The sequence below is a fragment of the Passer montanus genome, unplaced genomic scaffold (assembly GCF_014805655.1).
Source record: "Passer montanus isolate IOZ18808 unplaced genomic scaffold, ASM1480565v1 scaffold32, whole genome shotgun sequence".
Classification (NCBI taxonomy): Eukaryota; Metazoa; Chordata; class Aves; order Passeriformes; family Passeridae; genus Passer; species Passer montanus.
Genome location: NW_024367930.1, coordinates 6,998,179 through 7,019,310, shown reverse-complemented (window position 1 = coordinate 7,019,310; position 21,132 = coordinate 6,998,179). Strand labels below are relative to the sequence as shown.

At 39.3% G+C, this 21,132-nt stretch overlaps 1 protein-coding gene across 2 annotated transcripts; it reads right to left on the bottom strand.

Moving 5' to 3' along the window:
- Positions 1 to 1,405: 1,405 nt before the first annotated feature.
- MLH1 (mutL homolog 1) lies at positions 1,406 to 19,990 on the bottom strand. 2 transcript variants are annotated; one of them, XM_039715194.1, is made up of 19 exons: positions 19,840 to 19,990; positions 18,488 to 18,578; positions 18,262 to 18,360; positions 17,081 to 17,154; positions 15,905 to 15,977; positions 15,537 to 15,628; positions 14,143 to 14,185; positions 13,411 to 13,499; positions 11,064 to 11,176; positions 10,412 to 10,505; positions 9,729 to 9,882; positions 8,685 to 9,043; positions 7,296 to 7,444; positions 5,470 to 5,578; positions 4,551 to 4,614; positions 3,847 to 4,011; positions 2,826 to 2,918; positions 2,316 to 2,429; positions 1,406 to 1,819 (listed from the first exon to the last, which is right to left on the bottom strand). In XM_039715194.1, exons 1-19 carry the CDS (start codon positions 19,944 to 19,946, stop codon positions 1,652 to 1,654), a joined length of 2,250 nt encoding a protein of 749 aa, XP_039571128.1. In that variant the 5' UTR covers positions 19,947 to 19,990; the 3' UTR covers positions 1,406 to 1,651. The 2 variants fall into 2 exon arrangements, with proteins under 2 accessions (XP_039571128.1, XP_039571129.1); XM_039715195.1 differs by lacking the exons at positions 10,412 to 10,505; positions 14,143 to 14,185; positions 15,537 to 15,628; ... (3 more) ...; positions 18,488 to 18,578; positions 19,840 to 19,990.
- Positions 19,991 to 21,132: the final 1,142 nt, after the last annotated feature.

Below are 21,132 nucleotides of genomic sequence, written 5' to 3'. Positions count from 1 at the left end.
TAATCAGCTTTCTGTTAAATACCAAACGAAGAAAAAACACCAAAGCCAGAAAATACTTATGATTTTGGGGGTTGTTAGTTTTGCGGGGGTTCAGGAACCCACACAGCAGTGTGATGAGGAGCTGGCATTTGTTATGGCATGAGAGTACACACCAGACTGCTACCACACTTGACATATAAGGTAAGCATGCTTGTGGTAATCTAGAGACATTTCTCACATGTACATGTCAGAGTCCAGGTTCTTTTAGATGTTCCACAGATGGAGCTTTTCATGTTCCATATCAAATTTACTTGATATATTGGGCATTACATGTGAAGTGATACAGCAGCATGCTGAAATGACAAGACAAGCACAATAGCAAGGGCAAGATACAATGGAATTACAAGACAAATACAATTTCCATTAGTAGTTCCTGTATTTTCCACAATTTCCATGCCCCCTCATTGCCAGAAGTAATATGTGGGCTGAGGCCAGCTGAAGCCAGCTGCTCACTTTAGATTTCATTTGCTGAGCTGGCTGGCTCAGGAAGACATGATTCTCCAGTAGTTATCTCATTGCCAGGATTGTCATCAAAGAAGGGGAGCAAAAGGAAGTAAATGCTTTCTGGAACTATGTGGTTTTGTACTGTTGAGAACTCCCACTCTTTTCAAGCTGGCACATCACAGGCGAGAAATTCAGCATCTGCACTTGGCACCCCTGAAATAAATAAAGTTACACAGCCTCTGTGTAATACTTTACTTGAGGCCAGCAGATGCCCATCTGAGACTTGTCTTTTTGGAGTATCAAACTGCTGCCTTTCATGAGTATTTCTCAATGTAAGGCAGGGTTTGGGACCTCAGCAACCCAAGAGGATTAATGCTTCTACTTGTACCAGTTGCTTTCAAATGGAACGGAAATCTTTACAGTGCGAAAATGAAGCTTGCTTTCCTTTCCAGTTTGGATGCTAGATGCCTTTTGGACTTAGAAAAATGTTTTCCCTGTTGGGATATAGCCTTGGAAGTAGCAGATTTCCCAAGGCCTACTCATTAAATTGGAGACAATGAATATTATGTGTGTATGCTCATTTACTATCTGCCAGAACACTCCCATTTCTATTCTCTGACTCCTTGATTAAAAGGGATTTGCCTTATTTCTGCAAGGACCTGGAATATTGCAAGACTAACTCCTGCAGTAACAGATGATTTTAAGTGCTTTGCATGTACACTCATATTGCAGGTACTGTGAGACAATCCTCATGCTTAAAACAAAGGAATGCATGTAACCTAGTTTGATTTCCAGTGGCAAGTGAAGTTAAAGCATTCACATTTTAACTAAATTAAGCTACATCTTCTTCCACAATCACTTAACCCAGTAAATTTTCTACAGCAGAAGTGTATTCTGTTAGCAGATTGGTTAACAGGGAAACTCAGTTTAAATGGAGATTTTATTTCAGGTTTTTTCATTGGGTTTAGACACAGCAAAAAAATTTTTTTTTATACTTTGATCAACAGAAGGAAAATAGATGATTTACTGACATGTTTGCAGTTTAGTAGGGTGCTAAATCCTTTCTTTCTTTCCTCCATCAAGATTCCAGCATTTTCTTCTGCTAAGTGAAAGTAACAGTAACATGAATGGTGTCTATCTATAAAAATTGTCTTTAATAACTACTTGCTCAACATCTTTCAAAAACTTTATACAGGTCAGGCAGGTTAGCAAGCTGCAAAATGTTGCCATCTTCTGCAAAGTGTTTTGGGGGTAAAAGATGAGTCCTAAAAGCTTTGTAAAGCACATGTTCCACAGTCCACTTCCATGGTGTTGAACCAGATTCAGATTCTTCACTCTGAAATACAGGAAAACAAGGACAAACAGAGGTTCTGTTTAACGAGAGGAGAGCATGTCAGACTATGGCAATTGTAAAATTCTGCTGGTATTAGAAAAGCTCATTCTATACAGTCAACTCTAAGCTCTCTAAAGTCACTTGCAGAATGGGTGAGCTTAATTGATCAATTAGGCAGATACTTAGACACAATCAGGTTGTACTTGTAATCTATATACATCCTTCTATAGAAATAGCGCATAGAAAATACATTCCCAACTCAGAGGCCAAGGAGGCTTGTAATAATATTAAGTACTCTGCAATGCCAAAAGTTAAAAGGTTCCCTCAACATCTATAATACTTCAGAAAATTTAAGCCACATTCTTTAGAATCTTGCCACACTTCTACTTGATTCAGTTTGCTGAAAGAGCTGGGATTAGAAGTCTACATCTAAAAGAGCAGAAGTTTCCTGTATGTTGTTAGCTCTCTGCTCACAGAACTAGTTACAGTATTCTAGTACCTGAGAGTTTGTTGGGTTGGATTCCTCTATTATATACTGCTTTCTGATGGAGTAGAACATGGCTAGTTCTTTACTCAGGCTTTCAAAACACTCCTTTTCTTCATCCCAGTTTACCTGTTACAATTTAAAAAAAAAAAAACAAAACAATTTTGTAGAATCTGGGTATCAGTCAGAGACTTAATATGGAAAATTACATAATATAGAGATTCTTAATATGGAAAATTTATATTAATGTGTTGGCCATTTCTGTCCTGCTAAGGTAAAGGTATGGTTGAAAAAGGTTTGAGCTGAAAAAAGAGGGTAGGAATGCAGGCTTTTAAATCAAAATAGAGGCTCAGTCAGTCAGTAGTTATGAATACAAAGGCAAAGCATAACTAAACAGTAACCAGAGAACAGCATCTGGAACATGTAACAGTACATGTAAGCTGCACCAGGAACTGAAAAGGCAGGCTGGAATTGCCTAAAGTAAAAAAAGTAATTGCGAATTAATAAAATCCTTGAGAGATATACCTCTGTGGCCAAGCGCAGGATAAACATAGGCAGTCCTTCCAATGGTGGGACATAGTTGTCTATCAGAAGTGGTAACCCAGTAAGATTTCCTTCCTGCAAGGCAATACTGCTCGTTCAGTTAACAAAAAAGAAAAAGAAGTTCTTTTTTTGTGGTAAATGCACCAAAATTCTTATGTATTTTAAGACTGATTCTTACCAAACTCAGTGAGCCTTATACGTTTTTAAAGCCCTGTCAGCCAGGCAGACATTGCATGAAGAAAGTTATTGGTGTTGTTTAATTTCACAAGGCATGAATTAAGCTCAGGGAGTGGCTGAATTCAACCTTCTCCTCTAGCTCCAGGTTACACAGATACCACTTCCCAGGCAAATATCCAAATGAAGTGCCTGGGCTTGATGAAGCTGTTCACTTTTGTATAAAGTAAGGGATGCCTTAAGCCACGCAAAAAAGGCACATTGAGAACCCAGTGGTGCTGCAGCCCTGTCTGACTTGAGAGCTGGCTAAGATGCACACCTTGGTTGGTTAAGAGATCTGCATGCTAGTTATACAAGCAATGACTAAATTATGGATTTCCTAGAGAGGCTGTGGAGTCTTCCTAAGTGGAGATATCTGGAAGCATCTGGACACAATCCCATGCCATGTGCTCCAGGCATGGGATTGTGTCCAGACAAGAACCATCTGGACACAATCCTATGCCATGTACTCCAGGATGACCCTGCCTCAGCAAGGACCCACTATGGCTGCCACTTGGAAACTAAATAGAAACTTTGTGCAGCACCCTCCTTCAAGGCAGCATAAGTCCTGAGCATTGTAAATTAAAGGGTTATGCCACTTAAATCTTACTGGAACTAATTCTTAGTGATGGTAAGCACTGTAAGCAAACTACTGCAGATATCTGTCACCAAAATGTAAAATTATGGAATCGTTTAGGTTGGAAAAGACCTTTAAGATCTAATCTAACCATAAACCTAATGATGTCAAGTCCACCATTCATTTACTATCAGAGGTAATAGCTGCAGTCACCTCATCAATTTCAAGAGAGAAATAATCTTTCAACATTTCAGTCTTCTTTTTCAAAAACTCCACAATGTACTCAGCAAGCCCTTCTTTTGGGCCATCTTCTTCTGTCCAGCCACTTTCGGGATCCTCTAAAGCAAGCATTGAAAGCTCATATAAAGGAGCTGGCTCCTGGAAATGAAGAAGGTAAAACTTTGGTTAATGATCAGCACACTCTATTGGAAAGCTGTAACTTCTTCCTTCACATACTAATTGATTGTAATGCACTATTTCTAGCCTGCAGAACTGAGAGTTCTGTTTATCATAACCAGGCTAAAAAGGTATGAATTTCTTTCTTCTTTCTCTGCAGTCCACAATCCCACTGAGCACTCTGATATTTTACAGGACAAACACTGGCAATCAACACTGTATTCCTGCAGATTGTATATTCAAATTAATTATTTGTCCCAATGTAATGAGCAACAGCAAAACTTGGTCAATAACTACAACTGACACTATGACAAGCAGCCAGAATGACAATTTAACAGTAGCAGCTACAAAATTACTAAGTTTTCTACATTCTGTTCTTACTGAGAAACAAAACAACATTACTGTAGTGGACAAAAGCCAACCTGACTGTGCAACCGAAACTATGCATTTGTCTGAAAGGACAGACATATTGCAAATACATTAAAAAAATTCTATAGGATATAATGTAAAATTATACTTACAGACAACCTTAAGACTCCAAAGTTTGCGAAGTCATAAATAAGTATCTGGTAGAAGAGTTCTTGGCTAAATTGAAGCACAAAAATTAATTATATGGACAGGAGTGCCATATCTCCACATTACCATAATTAAGAGGGGAAAGTAAGGATCATCCTGGAAACATCAGATAACCATATCTAGTCCTATTAATATAGATCTTACTTTAACTGAAGAGTTTAGGGGTTCACCTGCATTATCTAGATATTTACAATTAAATCTATTTCTTGGTTTCTGACATCATCAGCCACGCCGGTGCAGAAAGGTTACATACTCAAGTATGCAATCGCTATGAATTTATTTCCTGATAATTTATATTTCAACTTCTTTACTCCTTTACTGCACTGTAAGAAATCCAAATGAACTGGGAAATTAATAGACAGGTCCATCTCAAGTTTATTCTCTGACTTGTTAAAAAAATTTATTTAGCTGGGCCTGTAAGGCTGAACAGGCAAAATCACAAATTAAGTGTTACAATCATGTCCTGCAGATACTCTTAACCCAACTGGATGCAATGTTTTCCAGGATGTTTCTGAAACCTCTGCTTTAGACAATGTGCTGTAGATGATCATGCAACAAATCATGATGATGATCATAGATTACGTAGATCATCATGAAGCAAGAAGAAGTCTTTGCCTTCCCACTGTCTGTGAGCACACGATACAGTAGTTGGTATTTTAATTATACCAATTCCCTGTAACTTTTCCCAAGTATGCCAGACTTGTTTCCACTGTTCTGAATGGACTGCTTAATCTTTAGCCTCGTGACTTTTCATACAGGCAGCAAGAGAACAATATTATTTTCCCTGTCATTTCCTTCCTTCTTCTAATTAGCTTCACAAGTGGTACTTATTTCAGCTGCCAACAGGTCTAACAACTCTTTTACCTGAGTTTGGTCGTGTTGAGAAGATACAGTTTTGTCTGGTACTGGGCCAGAGCCCACTGAGGACTGACACAACCAACAAATGAGTGCTCATGTAGCATTTCCTGGAGTTCTGAAACAACAGAGAGGTGGGGAAGAAACAAAAGAATGTCATTTCATAGGTCCAACCCTGTCCTCATTTATTTAGTTGAGTGGTTTGTGTCTGTTTACCATGAAAGTCTCAGATCACTGTTCAGTCACTCTTACACCCCTGCTTCTTCTTATATCCTTATATGACCAATTATTGACAAGTTTTGAAATAGTAATAATTTTTATGCATACCTATAATATTAAAGTGTAAGGAAGAAGAGTTATTTAAACTACAAATGCAAATCAGAAGAAATAAAATTAAAGTTCCTGTGTTTGAAGAAAAGAATGTCATTTCATAGGTCCAACCCTGTCCTCATTTATTTAGTTGAGTGGTTTGTGTCTGTTTACCATGAAAGTCTCAGATCACTGTTCAGTCACTCCTACACCCCTGCTTCTTCTTATATCCTTAGATGACCAATTATTGACAAGGTTTGAAACATTAATTTTTTTATGCATATTTATAATATTAAAGTGTAAGGGAGAAGAGTTATTTAACATTTAAACTACAAATGCAAATCAGAAAAAAATAAAATTAAAGTTCCTGTGTTTGAATAGCCTTCCAAACTTAATTTCCAGCCACAGGAGACTGGTGAGGAGCCAGTCAAAAACTGCAGGTCTGCAGGTGTAAACCAGCTTTGCAACACAATCTAGGTATTATCAAACTAAATTATAGAGGTGTGATAGAATAGGTCTATAATATTTAGTTTCAAAATTTCTTTTTTTTTCTCTCATAAAGTAACTTTTTTAAAAAAAATATATGTATGAGTGAGAAGTCTCACCCATGTGGGAAAGGTATAAGAAGTCAGATTTCATAAAAGAGTTAATTTTAGACATTCCACAAAAAAATTCACTAGTAGCCATCCTTGGGAGAAGCTTTATTGCAGATGTTTGGCACTGCAGTCACAGCATGTACAAAGCACTACACTTTTCACTAATTCCACTGCTACAATTTCTAAAGAAATTTAACAGACTGAGATAAGATTTCTCTCTTTCCAAAGTCTCTTTTTTTAGGTATTTCTTACAGCTAAGAAGATGAGACACAACTTCAAGCAACTTCACAAGTTTTATCATGAATTTTGAGACATTTTCGGATATTTGAAATTTCCAGGACAAGTCTTTGATTTCAATATTTAAACAGTGTCAGTCAGATAGGGAATTATTGGGTCAGAATTACCAATCTTCTGCAAAATGTTTACTGAAGCACAAGTAAAGTAAAAAGTTCATGCTTTCTAAACTTTAAGATTCTTATCAATTTACAGAATTATAAACTTTTAAGAAAAGTTACTTATTACAGATGTCTGTGTGGAGCATTGTCAAGTCTTACAACCAGAAAAATCAAATCCAACAAAACCCCCAGGATGTAAGATTCCTAACATTTAGACATATGAATAATAAGGGTATGAGTCAGTTTAAGTTGCCTTCAGAGGCAACTGAGTTAAGAGGGAAACACCCTAGAAAGATTCACAAACCTTTTATCTTTGTCTAAAACATCTCTTAACAAAAAAGAGTATTTCATAAGTCTCACCATTTCATATAAGTGGGACAGATACAAATAAAAATGAAAAGCAGCAGCTTTTGTTAAAAACTTGCTCAGCAGCACAGTAAGCTCACTGGGCCTCCTTTTAAATACCTTTTCCCTCTTCAAAGAGTCATATTTAGTGGTAGAATAACAGTAATTTTGAGAAACAAGTCATGCTTACTTGCATGTGCCTGGTTACTAATTTCCTCCTGGAGAGTCAACACACTGGTCAAGTTGATAATTCTTCTTCTAGGGGTGCAGGCAGCAGTCATGTCCTTTCTGGTGTCATCTTTCTCCAATTCTACGTCCATGTCTTCCCGTGGTCTCTTCCTACAATACCAAAACAAAACAAATTATGTTCAATTCTCCTATCACTTAGGCCAAACACAGCAACAGATGAGATGCTCAATTCACATACTGTATGTTAACACAGGAAATGCAGACAGTTTCCCAGAAAGACAATTATATTTTGCTTCTGAGGAATAATTTATTAGGAAAGGGTAGTTCAGAATTTTAAGAGAATTTGTGACACTAATACCAATCACGTTAGGTAGCTCCTGGTTAAACACCAAGCAAATTTGGCTCTAAAGGACACATCAAAAATGTTCATATTTCTAACAATTTTCTTTTGCATATCCATTTTTCTGTAATACTGGGGAGAGGGAATGAGATTCCCTCAGAAGACTTTGGCCTCTTGTAACAGCTCCTGCAGGAGCTATAAAAAATTTATAGCACTTTAGCCTTTACTAGGGAAATGCCTGTCAAAATTCAGTGATACAGTTTCTATCACTCACAAAAGGGAGGCTTCCAGAAAGAGACAGACCAGTATGACCTCCCTAAACTAATGCCATTATTTACACTGCTTCCTGCCTTTCAGTATGCACAGAAATGCTATTCCAGTCACAAAATTTATCACAAGTTATGTAATTTACAGTTCAAAGATTATGTTTAATTTCTCAATAAAACACCATGAAAAGTTGTTCTTGATAAATTTTCACTTCTGGAAAAGCAGAAGCCCAAAGAGATCAGAAAAATCTACAGTTTCAGGGCTATGCCATGAAATAATAGGTAGCCTTGCCCCAGTTCAGGAAAGGTGGGACTTACCGAGAAGGCACAGTCTGAGGAGACAAGTGTCCACTCTTACTCGGCCCCCCAGGCCTCTTGTAACAGCTCCTGCAGGAGCTATAAAAAATTTATAGCACTTTAGCCTTTACTAGGGAAATGCCTGTCAAAATTCAGTGATACAGTTTCTATCACTCACAAAAGGGAGGCTTCCAGAAAGAGACAGACCACTATGACCTCCCTAAACTAATGCCATTATTTACACTGCTTCCTGCCTTTCAGTATGCACAGAAATGCTATTCCAGTCACAAAATTTATCACAAGTTACATAATTTACAGTACACAGATTAGGTTTAATTTCTCAATAAAACATCATGAAAAGTTTTCTTGATAATTTTCATCTTCTGGAAAAGCAGAAGCCCGAAGAGATCAGAAAAATCTATAATTTCAGGGCTATGCCATGAAATAATAGGTAGCCTTGCCCCAGTTCAGGAAAGGTGGGACTTACCGAGAAGGCACAGTCTGAGGAGACAAGTGTCCACTCTTACTCGGCCCCCCAGGCTTCACTATATCCTCCTGAACATCAACCATTTCAACCAGGTCACTGACTTCTTCCATTTCAGCATCCTGGGGCCTGTCTGCACCCTCTGGAGGTCCTGCATTAGACTCTGTTGTCACTTCAGTGGTGCCTGCACTCAGGGGATTGTTCACTGGCTGAAGAAAAGCATCCAATTTCTGCTCTCGGGAATCTGTGCGGACCATCTGATGCGCATAAACTTTATCACTGCTTCCCTTGGTAACCACAGAAGAGTTTGCTGCTGATTTTACAACCTCATTGGAAGAGCAGTCAGCCCCTGGAAGCAATGTCTTCATTCAGACATGAGGAAGCAAAGAGAAGAGATTGAACAACAAGAAAAGAAGAACCAGGAAGATTAGTCACACTTCTCACAGTATCTTACTGCTCAGAGGCAATTTTGAAACCCCAAGCAACACGCTGTCAACTGCTTAAAAGGCCACCACCTTTGCACTTGCTATCCACATAAAGTGAATGTTGTCATCTTGGCAGTTAAAATCAATAGTTACCATTCCTTTGTCTCAAAATAAAAAATCTTTAAGGTAAAAAAATCATAAGGAAATTAGTTTGTATAAAAAATTATAGCAATTCTTATGCTATGCTTTACATAAAGACAGAGTAGAGTATCTCCCTGACTTTTTTTTCTGGTAAGATTAAATCCAAAGTGTTATCAAATACAGAGAACAGCTTCCTCAATCACAACAATTTACCACATGCGAAGGCTAACATAAAATTACGACAACTAATCAGGTACTTGACAGAAATGTACTTAAAATATTCTCATATGTTTTTCTCTCTCTTTTAACATATTGTTAACACTGGTATATTAAAGTAACTTGAAACAGAGCAAAGATCTAAAGGTACCAGTACAACACTGATAAGTGCCATATCTGCAAAGATTTTACTGTTGAACAGAGTAAATTATCCCTGATCATTAAAATAATGCAGAACTGCATAGAACACCATAGATGTTCTCACCTGAGTGAAGTACATCCTTGAGGAATTAGAACCCAATAACTTGCTCTCTACATGTTGTTGCACACGCTCCAGAATACTGTCTTCATGAAGAAAATGGACCTCGTGTTTTGTAGGATGCACATTCACATCTACATTCTGGGGGGCTATTTCCAGGCTGGAAAATGTTTTAAAATAAGTTAACCTAAAATATCCCATGGACGGCAGAGAAATCAAAAATTGGTTCAAATTTGACAAAATTTGTGAGGCTTGGGGATGTCATTCTGTACAAAGCAGTCAAAATTATCCTGAAACCTGCTGAAGTTATATTACACTCAGACTTGTTTAGAAAATTAAAACATAATCCAAAATCACTCACCCAAATGAGCTTACATAGGTAACCTTAAATCAACCTCTCCATTGTACAACTACAAAAACCCACTTTTAGAAATATCTTTTACTTGCAGCGCCTCATGAATTAATAGCAAAGGACTTCAGCTGAAATTATAGATACTCACTATTTCTAAAAATAAGATCTGTCTTCTTAAGATTTCCTTAATGTTATTTAATTATCCCCTGCCGTGCGATTAATTACCTCAGTGCAATACTTAACACTATCATGAAGAACAGAAAATGTCCTTCTAAACCTCCTCACCCTAGTTTTATCCTACAAGACACTATTAAAAGGCTACTTCCTATTACTTTACCTTAAGTATAGGAATGGGTGCGTGCTTTTTGGCAAATAAGCAGCGTACACAGTTTCTATGGCTTTGCGCAAAGCGGCTGACTCTACCAACCGATCTGAAACACAGAACACAGCGCTGTTTCCAAAGAGCTACAACACCCTGCACAGGGCCCAGCTCCTCCTTCACACATCTTCACTCTTTGTGCCTTCAAAGGGAATCTGTTATAACCATTTTCCCCCAAGACCTATTTATTCTTCATATAAACCCAGGAATAGACGGTATTTTTCTCAGCATGTTTTACACTTAGAGGTATTTTTTCCCAGAAATACTGAAATAACCAGGCTACCTTTCATTATTTCATACAGTTAAGCCATGTCAGTGTTGCTACAGAAGAGAGATCAATCTGTGTAAGCTGGCAGGACACAGCCTTAACCTCAATACACCAAAGTTTCTTTAGGTCCAGTCTTAGCCGTTTTCCACTAAATACAGTGCCAAGTGTGAAGCACATTACAAATCAAAAATCACTTTAAGATTTACAATTAACTGTAATATTTATTCTTAAAAATGTTTTTAAGAATGCCTGTGCACTTTGTAGGTCTTCAGAAAGTTTTGTTCTTCTGATTATGTAAGCAGCATATGACTGTACAAAATGCTGCCTTTTTTTTAAACTTACGGTTTATGAAGAGTAAAAATATACATTTCTTCACAGAGTAGTTTGCATTCGTGATGTAACCTTTCATTTTAAAGGCCAGATTTGCATCTTCACAGCCCACTTCTATGAGTTCCCTATTAAGTTTGACAGAAACACGAACAAAAAATTAATTCTTCCGTTGATGCAAATTTTGAACAGTACTCACAAGAAATTATATTCTGTTTTGCCAGTTGGCAGGGTCAGCACAAAAGACACAGACACCAGCTTTAAGGGATGAGTGTCATTAACTCCAGTTCAAAACAGCAAAGATTTACAAAAGGATAATATAAGTAATGCACCTAATCACTACTACAGAAGATTGCCTACAATGATTAAGAAGATACATCACCAGTTACCCTAACACTTAACCATCATCCAGATTGACGCATCAGCTGAGGAGCCCCGGTCACAGCAGAGGACTGGAGAACCACTCCTGGTAACTGGGAAATCCTACACAGTGTGTCCACATATAGATGAAGACTACACCTTTGCTGGGAAAGGGTCCAGCTTTTATACTGCTGAATAAAAAAGCTCACATAATTCTAATGCAGAAACATCTGGTTTCATTCTCCTCTTAGGTTCCACCCAAAGCCTGGCCAGGGCTCAAGGAGGAACCAAGGGAGTTGGCTTTGACCATACACCTCCAAACAAGGTCAGATGTCTGATTTCATGGCCCTGTCCAACCTCTAAATATGGAAAGATAAATATGTTCTTATCACACTACATACTTTGCTAATGATCATGTGCATTTTGCTAATGAGCAGATACAAATATCATATAACATATGGTTGGAAGGTTCATCTAAAGGTCAACTTTGGCTATTACTCAAGGGGCCTATTACTCAATTCTCACTACTCCATATACTGATACATCTTCTAACACAGTTATTGAAAACATTAGAATTATTTGAAAGCTCAAACACTGATTGCTGGGACATGGTAATTATTTAATCTAAACTGCATCATTTCCTCTTCTTAAGTGTAAACTGGTAATGTTATGTGGTTGGAATCTGTAAAATTATCTCCATTATCTTTTTAATACTGTAACATATCACAGTATCCACAGCATTATAATCTATTGATAATTCTAATATGCATTTCATTGTTTAAGTCATGACAGTGATTGACAAGAACACTTCAAAATTGTCTGCAGGCAAGGAAGACAATTTTGGACTACTTTGTCCACTGTTATCAGCCTAATATGTCTTGGTGGTCTGTTAAGAAGTCATTAAAATGTAAAAACTTCTCTCTTGTTCATGCACATAGATCCTAACGTTAACTGTTTTCACAGCAGTTTCAATAATTTTCATAATTCATTAGTCAAGGAAAATCCACTTCAGTACTTTGCGAGCACAGCTCTCTAGGAAGGCATTATGCCAACTTCTAAAATTAACACAGAACAGACTTAAGGGCTATTCAACCTCAAGATATATATCAAGTGCCTTTTTATTTGTGTTCAGTTTTTAACACAATCTTGAACTGGGTAAATTATTGTTTGAGAAGAAATTATCAAAACATTTACTTCAAAATCGACAATTTATCCTGAACCATACCATGGAAAAATTTATCAAATGAGCTACCATCCGTAGTACAAATAAACAAATGCACAACAAAGAAATACATGTAATTCTGCAAACCTCATTACATTGCAGCCTCTATTTTGCTGTGCTTCCTAAAGTGTTTTCATGAATTAGAAGTTACATCTATTAAATATGAAGCTTGACTTCAGTCAGTAACAAAACAGAATCAAAGTGACACCCAGCTATTAATGGGACAAATACTACAATGGATTCGTCACAGCTGAAAGTCTCATAGAGAATTTTTCCTAAAATGGCAGATAAATCTTCAAAAGATGACCTTTTGGTTTTTAAATTTTTCTGTCTGATTTACACAGCTTCAACTAATGTAGCTTTTGTCAAGATAAGAAACCATATTTCAGAAACAACCAGTATGAGTAGCTTCAAAATTTATCAGGTAGCAGATAGTAAGAAGAGGTAAGATTTTCATGGTAAAGGAAGAGGCCAGGAACTTGCAGAGAACACAGGTTCAGCTTGCTGTTTTTACATGAGCACACAGAAAGTTACAAGCAGATGGTTCCTTTTCAGTGCATTAAAGGAAACTTTGTAACTTTCGTCTTCCCTTTGGTACACAAAAAAAAGTCACACATTCTGCAAAGAAGGAAGAGCTCTCTAATTGTAGCACTCCCTCCTCTCTGAAATTAACCATGAAGGAAGCAAGGAAGATTACCATAGCCCATGGTCTTTAAAGAGAACAGGGAGGGTGATTCACTGGAAAGCTTCATATCAAAAGGAAACGTGACATCAATGTACCTGCTAACAGCATTTCCAAAGATGGCCCTGATGTTGTCCACTGTTGAGGCATTGGATAAGGTTCTAACATCTGACACGGTATCACCTTGCTAAAGAGAGCAGGAATGAGTATCAATCAATTCACCTTTGTGGAAGAAGTTTTAGAAATACTTTAAACAATAACACATCTAAAAAAAACCACAGGGAACGACATAACATCATTATATTGTCTTGTATTATTTACTTATTTATGTTCAAAAAAGCAATGGATGGTAAATGGCACGTGTTTGCAAGATCAGCTAGAGCACATCAGACCCACTGAGGCTAGTAGCTCCATCCTGGAAAGTGAGGAACACTTTATTTGCTGAACTCAGTTTGGTAAATAATTATCCAGAATGGCACAGAACAAAGATAATCTACCTCAGCCTCTTTCATACAGCACTTAGTAACCAGGCTCTCCAGAGAAGCTGGCACAACACATACAGCTAAACCAAACACACTACTGACCATACAGAATCCTCCAAACTCCTGACAAATATATTTCTGTCTTGTTTACACCTAACTGATGTGCTTTCTATCTGAATTGCACCAACATACCCTTCAACATTTCAGTATAAGGGAAGGCTCTCTGTGCTGATCCTGTTGCAAAAGATGCAGTGCAAATTTTCTGGCATTTTCAGATATACACATTATGTATATATATACAGGCACATACAGACACACAGTGAAGCTACAAAAACTTTATCTACACACCTTTTTAACTGAAAAGCTGATGCCTGAATTATGGATGGCATACCTGAAAAAGAGATAAATATAAGTCTGCAGTATGTGGAACAAAAGGTAATTGTTTCCCTTGATTGGTGAAAAGCAGCCAGTAATGGGGGCAAGCAATTCCACTTCCTGTTAGAGAGTAATGCAATTTGAGCCAAGCTGAGCTCCTGCAGACTGAACAGCTTAAAAAAAAAAAAAGTGTGTTCTATTTGGAACTCAACTGTAACTATAGGAAATTCAAGATCAGCTTCTACAAATCAGTTTTTTCAGTTTCACTGTACAGGTTTAACTAAAAAATCTATCAAAACATCCTCAGTACAACATAATCTAGTCTCAACTACTATGGAAAAGCATCTGAATAATGGCTCGCCCACCCTTCTAACTTCCCCTACCCAGACAGTTCAGCTATCTGTGATCCCACGCCTGAGATCTGATACACTGCAGCTGCATAATCTTGGCTCAAAATTCTAGGGAAATTACTGCATTGTGAGAAAAAACATACCATAGAACCTTGAAAGATGAGAAACGTGAAAATGCAGACAAAGATTAGACTGCTGTGACTGTGAACTCAATAATTCAAGAGGAAAAAAACCATCCCAGAATTAAGCAATAGGAAAATCCTAATGAAAAAGAACAACCAATGAGCTGGAGGGCTGTAACTCAGAAAGACTTCACATCATCCTGTTTGACAGAGCAGCAGGATCTGACCCTCCACCTCCTGGCTGAAGTCTACCTGACCCAGCAGAGACTCTTGAATAGTTCATTTAGGGAACAGGCTAAACCTTGGTATACAGTCTTGCTTCTCTTTGCTACCTTTTGTGTCTTCTGAAAGCATAAAGCAGCTCTTTTGCTTAAATTGTACAGATCCTGCTGGCAAGACCTCTGCACACTACGGAAGACTACAGCAGAGGCAGAAGAGGCAACCAAGGGGCCCAGGAAGCGAACATCCAATAGCTAAAATGATATTACTCCTTTTTGGGGATGTGAAGTCACCATTCAGCTTTTCTGTATTCAGCCAAATCTCAATGCTCCTGAGCAGTTTTTACATTAATTCTATTCAGCCCAGGTACATTTAAAGTTCACTCATTCAAGTCCATCACAATTTCTTTGCTAGAATTCTTAAAAATAATTAATAGATATAGACAGAATACACTACTTCCTGTCTGGATTTTTCACATCAAATTGGACAGGCTGTTATCTGACACTGCACACTAACAAATAGTCTAAAACTATATAACAAATTAAATCACCACCACCAACAACAAAAAGACACCAAACACACAGTTGCCAGTCCCTCTGAAGAACGCCAGTACTCCCCTATAAAATAGTTTATATACTGCCACTCCAGTGGCGGTATATAAATTATTTTAGTTTACCTGCTAACAACTTCTAGTATTTTTGCATATTCTTCATTTGGATTCTTTAAAGCCTTCCTCCTTGTATTTACATTGTAAAAAAGATCTTCAACCTACAGAGAAAAATTCACAATTAAAAACAGTTTTTAAAATTCTCTCTGACTATAGAATTAATCTAAATCTATCCTGTTAATTTTTATTTTATATATAAATTTTCTGAAAATACTTTGGTTTATGAAAAATCAACATCCAGTTTATTCCTTAACTCCCTAGGTTCACGTAACAAACTGCAACTTCAGAGATGATACTGTTATGTACCTCACAATGTAACTGGTGTAAGGGGAACAGAAAAGGAACAAGAGAGAACAAAAAGGACACAAAAAACCTACCGTGATCTGAGTTCCTTGGTTTCCAGCACAGGGCTTCGGAGGGGCTTTGATTTTTCCATCACTGTAAGTAGCCCTAGGAAGAAAATAAAAAGTTGTCAGTCATCCAGATTTACAGGAGGGCAGACATGGAAAGATGAAAACAAAGGATGAAAACCAAAGAAATCGCATCATTGTCACACTCCTCCCAGCAAAAAAATTTATGACACTGACAATCAGCTTCCTCCACCTTTCTGCTAGAGTACAACTGTCTTCATTGATGGTAAGAACCAGAGGGGAAGTGGGGGAAAGGGAATAACAGCAGAGGAAAGGAGGCAGATCATGGCATATGCATTTTGAAATTGTATTACTGAGATTTCTCCTCTAAAGGCAGGATTACTGCATTTTTTCCTTTCTTTAATAGCTAGATACAGCCTAATAACAATTCTCCCACTAGACTTTACTTCAATTATGCTAACAAGAAATTCTTGACTTCAGTCTAAGAATCTGTTTCCTTTGACACTAACAGGATTTTGAGCATAAGAGATTTGTGACCCACATGAGTCTTTCAGCTAAGAAAGTTATAGAGATGCATAAATTCAAAGGATAGACTTTTTCTATCCCTCTAACATACCCTGTATGTTTAATGCAAGAAAGATCACAGTCACACAATCTTTTGAAAAACCAAGATTTGGAACATCTCTTGCTTCCCACTCCCTTTTCTTAAAAGTACTTAAGAAATTAATGGAAAAGTTTATAATTTAGATTAAGTTTTCAAAAGAATATCCAAAATTCTTTTTGAATAGGATAAAGCACCTATTGTATCATAAAGATATGAAAACAAACTAAGCTGTAAGTTCCTGTGCTGAGACTTGTGAAATTTACTAGACATGATGCCCATAATATATATGCAACTTTTTATTCTGAAATGGAGAAAAAGACAAATGTTTAACCTATATTACCTACTGAAACAGAAGTTCTTTCAAGATTTCCTGCCTCCCCGCCCCATCTCCACCAATTTTAAAATACATTATTAAGCTAAAGCTTACCTTTACAATTTGAAAAAATACATTTTCTCACATTCCAAGTCTTTTTGATACCTGCCCTTACCACACCCTCCTCCGTAACAGGAGCTCTGAAATTGATACATGTGTTTGTTATTGCATGCAGCAGAAGTCACCTGGATAACAGGCAGCATACCTGAAGGCACACTTGGCATCAGCTGTTTTAGTTGTCACAGTAACATGGGCAACATGACTGATGCTAGCCAAAGCCTAGAAAAAGAGAAAGCATCTTTGTAAACCTTGCTCTGGATAACACTAAGGCATGTCCACACTTTAAACACCATCACTAAATTTCAACATACCACTAGCAAGTAATAAATAAAAATCCTTACAAGGAAATTGCAGGTCAGTAAAGCTTAAACAAATTTTAGTATCTATAATACTAAACTTCCAGTCATTTTATCCAGGAGATTGTTCTGGCTTCCCTAACATTATATTATCTCTGATGATGCAAGTGGTTAACCATGTAGCATAAGTAAAAGAAATCTGCAAAATTATTACAGTTGTGCCTTTTTCTTTTTTGTGTTAACTAGAAGGCAGCTGGAAGATTTTAGCTGCTACTCTCTCACTCCTGCCCAAGTTCTTCTCTTGACTTTAAGTAATATTACAATGTTAGGTGACAACAGTTTTCCTGGCAAACTCAATGGACATGTCTACACAGATAAAACCAGCCTCAGGATCAGACTCCACTGGCTGTGGAGATGATTATGATGAAAATGTGTGAGGAGAGGACCCAAGCAGTCTCCTCTCTGGAGCATGTGAGCATCTATGTATCTGAGTACAGGACAGACACTCATATATCTTGTTCATCCAGAGGGAAAAGCTAAACTCATCCTTGACTGTTCTTCCAGAGTTTGGATACAATCTATGAGAGTGTGAAGAACCAGTATATCTGAGGGGTCAGAGATACTAACCTTTCTAACAGCAAAAACAAAGGAAGACCACTGTACATTTTGCACATTTAGTTTTAAGTGTGGTATTTAGACAAATGTCTGACTTTGAAGATTCACCTCCCACTCAAATCTTCCACTGTCTTTTACCTGTAGGTTCATGAACCATCATTTGAGAAGACAGGCTGTTTCAATTTTAAAAAAATCTTATTCCAGAAGGCAAAAAGAATATATACCTACCTACAGGCATTCACCCAATCTTGAAAGACACTGAAATGTATTTTGAACTATATTCACATAGCAGACTCTCTCAGAAAACAGAAGCTTCTGTAAAGTGTACTGGGAATGTGATACTAAGTACAACCCAGAACACTACAGCAGAACAACAACAATGAACAGTTTCAATGAATCTTGATGAAGAGCTTACCTCGCCCCTAAAACCATATGTAGAAATACTAGCCAAGTCTTCAAATTTTTGCAGTTTACTCGTAGTAAATCTCTCACATACAATGTCGAGATCTTCCTTCTATGTGAAAGGGACAAGCAACAGTCACTTTCTGAGTTTTTTCAAGATCGGAAACATTTATAAATTGGAATAATTTTAAAAGGTAGTATCAAACAGCAGCATACATGTACCAACTTTGTTTACTTACTCTGATACCACAGCCGTTGTCTTGAACCTGGATGAACTTCAGACCACCTTCTTTAACTACTACCTGGATACTCGTAGATTTAGCATCCAAACTGCAGAAACCAAGAAACCAGGAAAGCAATTTCAATCCCAGAGTTCTGTTTAACATCTTTATCCATGACCTGGATGAGGGGATTGAGTGTGGTCTTATTCAGTTTGTGGATGACACCAAGTTGGGCAGAACCATTGATCTGCTGGAGGATAGGATAGGATAGGATAGGATAGGATAGGATAGGATAGGATAGGATAGGATAGGATAGGATAGGATAGGATAGGATAGGAAGGCTCTGCAGAGGGATCTGGACAGGCCAGATTGACAGGCTGAGGCCAATGGTATGACTGTCAACAAGATGAAGTGCCAGATCCTACCCTTGGGTGACAACAACACCACACAGTGCCACAGGCTGAGGGAAGAGTGGCTGGAAAGCTGCCAAGTGGAACAGGACCTGGGGCTGCTGCTCTAACTGCTGTCTGAACATGAGCCAGCGTTTGTGCAAGCAGCCAAAAAGGCCAGTGGCATCCTGACCTGTATCAACAACAGTGAGGCCAGCAGGACCAGGGCAGTGATTGTCCCCTTGTACTCGCACTGGTGAGGCCACACCTCAAATCCAGTGCTCAGTTTTGGACACCTCTCTAAAAGAGAGACATTGAGGAGCTGGAGAATCTCCAGAGAAGGGCGATGGAGCTGGGGAAGGGTCTGGAGCACAAGGCTGATGAGGAGAGGCTGAGGAAGCTGGGGATGTTTAGCCTGGAGAAAAGGAGGCTCAGGGGGGACCTCACTGCTCTAACCTCCCTGAAAGGACGGTGTACCGAGGTGGGGGATGGCCTCTGCTTCCATGGAACAAGTGATGGGTAAAGAGGAAATGGCCTCAACTTGTGCCAGGAGAGGTTTTGATTGGATATTTGGATACATATCTTCACAGAAAGCATAGAAAGAGCTGTCCAAGGAAGTGTTTGAGTCGCTGGCGGTATTTAAAATACCTGAAGATGCCGTGCTTAGGGCTTAGCAGTAGATTTGGAGTGGTGGGTTAATGGTTGGACTTGGCGACTTGGGAGATCTTTTCCAACCTAAATGATTCTATGAATTGTTATCCTGGCACCGAACGCAAACACTTCACAAGCTTCTCAAACAACAACAAAACAAGCCGGAACAGACGCGCAGCCAGGAACGCGGCTTTCCCAGCGGAGCTGCCTCCGGCAGGAGCACCCGCAGGTCCGGCCCCTGCTCGGCACCGGGCTCCCGCTCGCCACCCGGGGCCGGGGCGCGGGGCCAGCCCGGCAGAGCCCCCCCGCCCCAGGCAGCGCGGCCGTTACCAGTTCTCGATCATCTCCTTGATGGCGTTGGCCGGCCTCTGGATGACCTCGCCGGCGGCGATGCGGTTCACCACGGCCTCATCCAGCCGCCGGATGACGCCGGCCATCGGCGCCGCCGGGAGCGGGGCCGCGCTCGCGCCGCGGCCGGGCGGGAGCGAGCCGGGCCGTGCCTGAGCCAGCAGTCGAGGGAGGTGACCCTGCCCCTCTGCTCAGCCCTGGCGAGGCCACATCGGGAGTGCTGTGTGCAGTTCTGGGCTCTTGTGTACAAGGGAGCAGGTCCAGCACAGGGCAGCAAGGTTACTGGGCGACTGGAGCATCTCTCTTACGAGGACAGGCTGAGGAAGCTGAGCCTGTTCAGCCTTGAGATTAAATGACTGAGACTGGACCTCATCAATGTGTATAAATACCTAAAGGACGGGTGCCAAGGAGATGGAGCCAGGTCCTTCTTGGTGGAGCCACGCAGTAGGATGAGAAAGGCAATGGGCAGAAACTGATGGACAGGAAGTGATGCACACCTGAATATGAGGAAGAACTTTACTGTGTGGGTGACCAGGCACTGGAACAGATTGCCCACAGAGGCTGTGGAAATCTCCCTTGCTGGAGATGTTCAGGAACCATCTGGATGCAATCCTGTGCCATGTGCTCCAGGGTGACCATGCCTGAGCAGGGAGGTTGCATCAGATGACCCAGGGTGGTCCCTTCCAACCTAACCCACTCTGTGATTCTGGGAACTGCTGTGTGAACTGTGGCATCCATCAAGGCTGAGCTGTGTGCCTATGACAGCAGGACTGCACTGGCTGTGTGACTGCCACTATATGTCTCCAATCCAGGAGATTGGATGATCTCCAGCATGCTTTCCAGGGTGTCCCAGTATCCATTGTGATATATCTCTCTGCAATTGCAGTACATGTTGTTACTCAGTAATTACTCAAAAATATAAAGCAGATCCTTAACTTGTGCAACAGCTAAAACTTGGCAGCAACTTCCAAGCTTTGGGGTCTCTTGAGGTTTGGAGACATTTGTTGAGCAGAGCTCTTGCTTTCTCTGCCAGTGCAAATAGAAAGGGTGGTTAAATATTGGAATGGATTGCCCAGGGAGATGGTGGAGCCAACATTCCTGGTGATATTCAAGAAACTACTTGTTGTGGCACTTGGTGCCATGGTCTAGTTGACAAGGTGGTGGTCAGTCGAAGGCTGAACTAGATGACCTCAAAGGTCTTTTCAGCCCTGAATGATTCTGTGATTCTGTACAACCTCATGCATTGTTCTGGGACTCATGGTTGGAGTATGATCA

Coding starts and splice junctions, on each gene's coding strand:
- MLH1 (XM_039715194.1), bottom strand. CDS start 19,946: ATGGCCGGCGTCATCCGGCGGCTGGATGAGGCCGTGGTGAACCGCATC. Junction 17,155..18,261: donor CATATGGTTTTAGGGGCGAG/GTAAGCTCTTCA, acceptor CTCTTTTTCTAG/GCTTTGGCTAGCATCAGTCA. Junction 15,978..17,080: donor GATGCCAAGTGTGCCTTCAG/GTATGCTGCCTG, acceptor TTTTCTTCCTAG/GGCTACTTACAGTGATGGAA.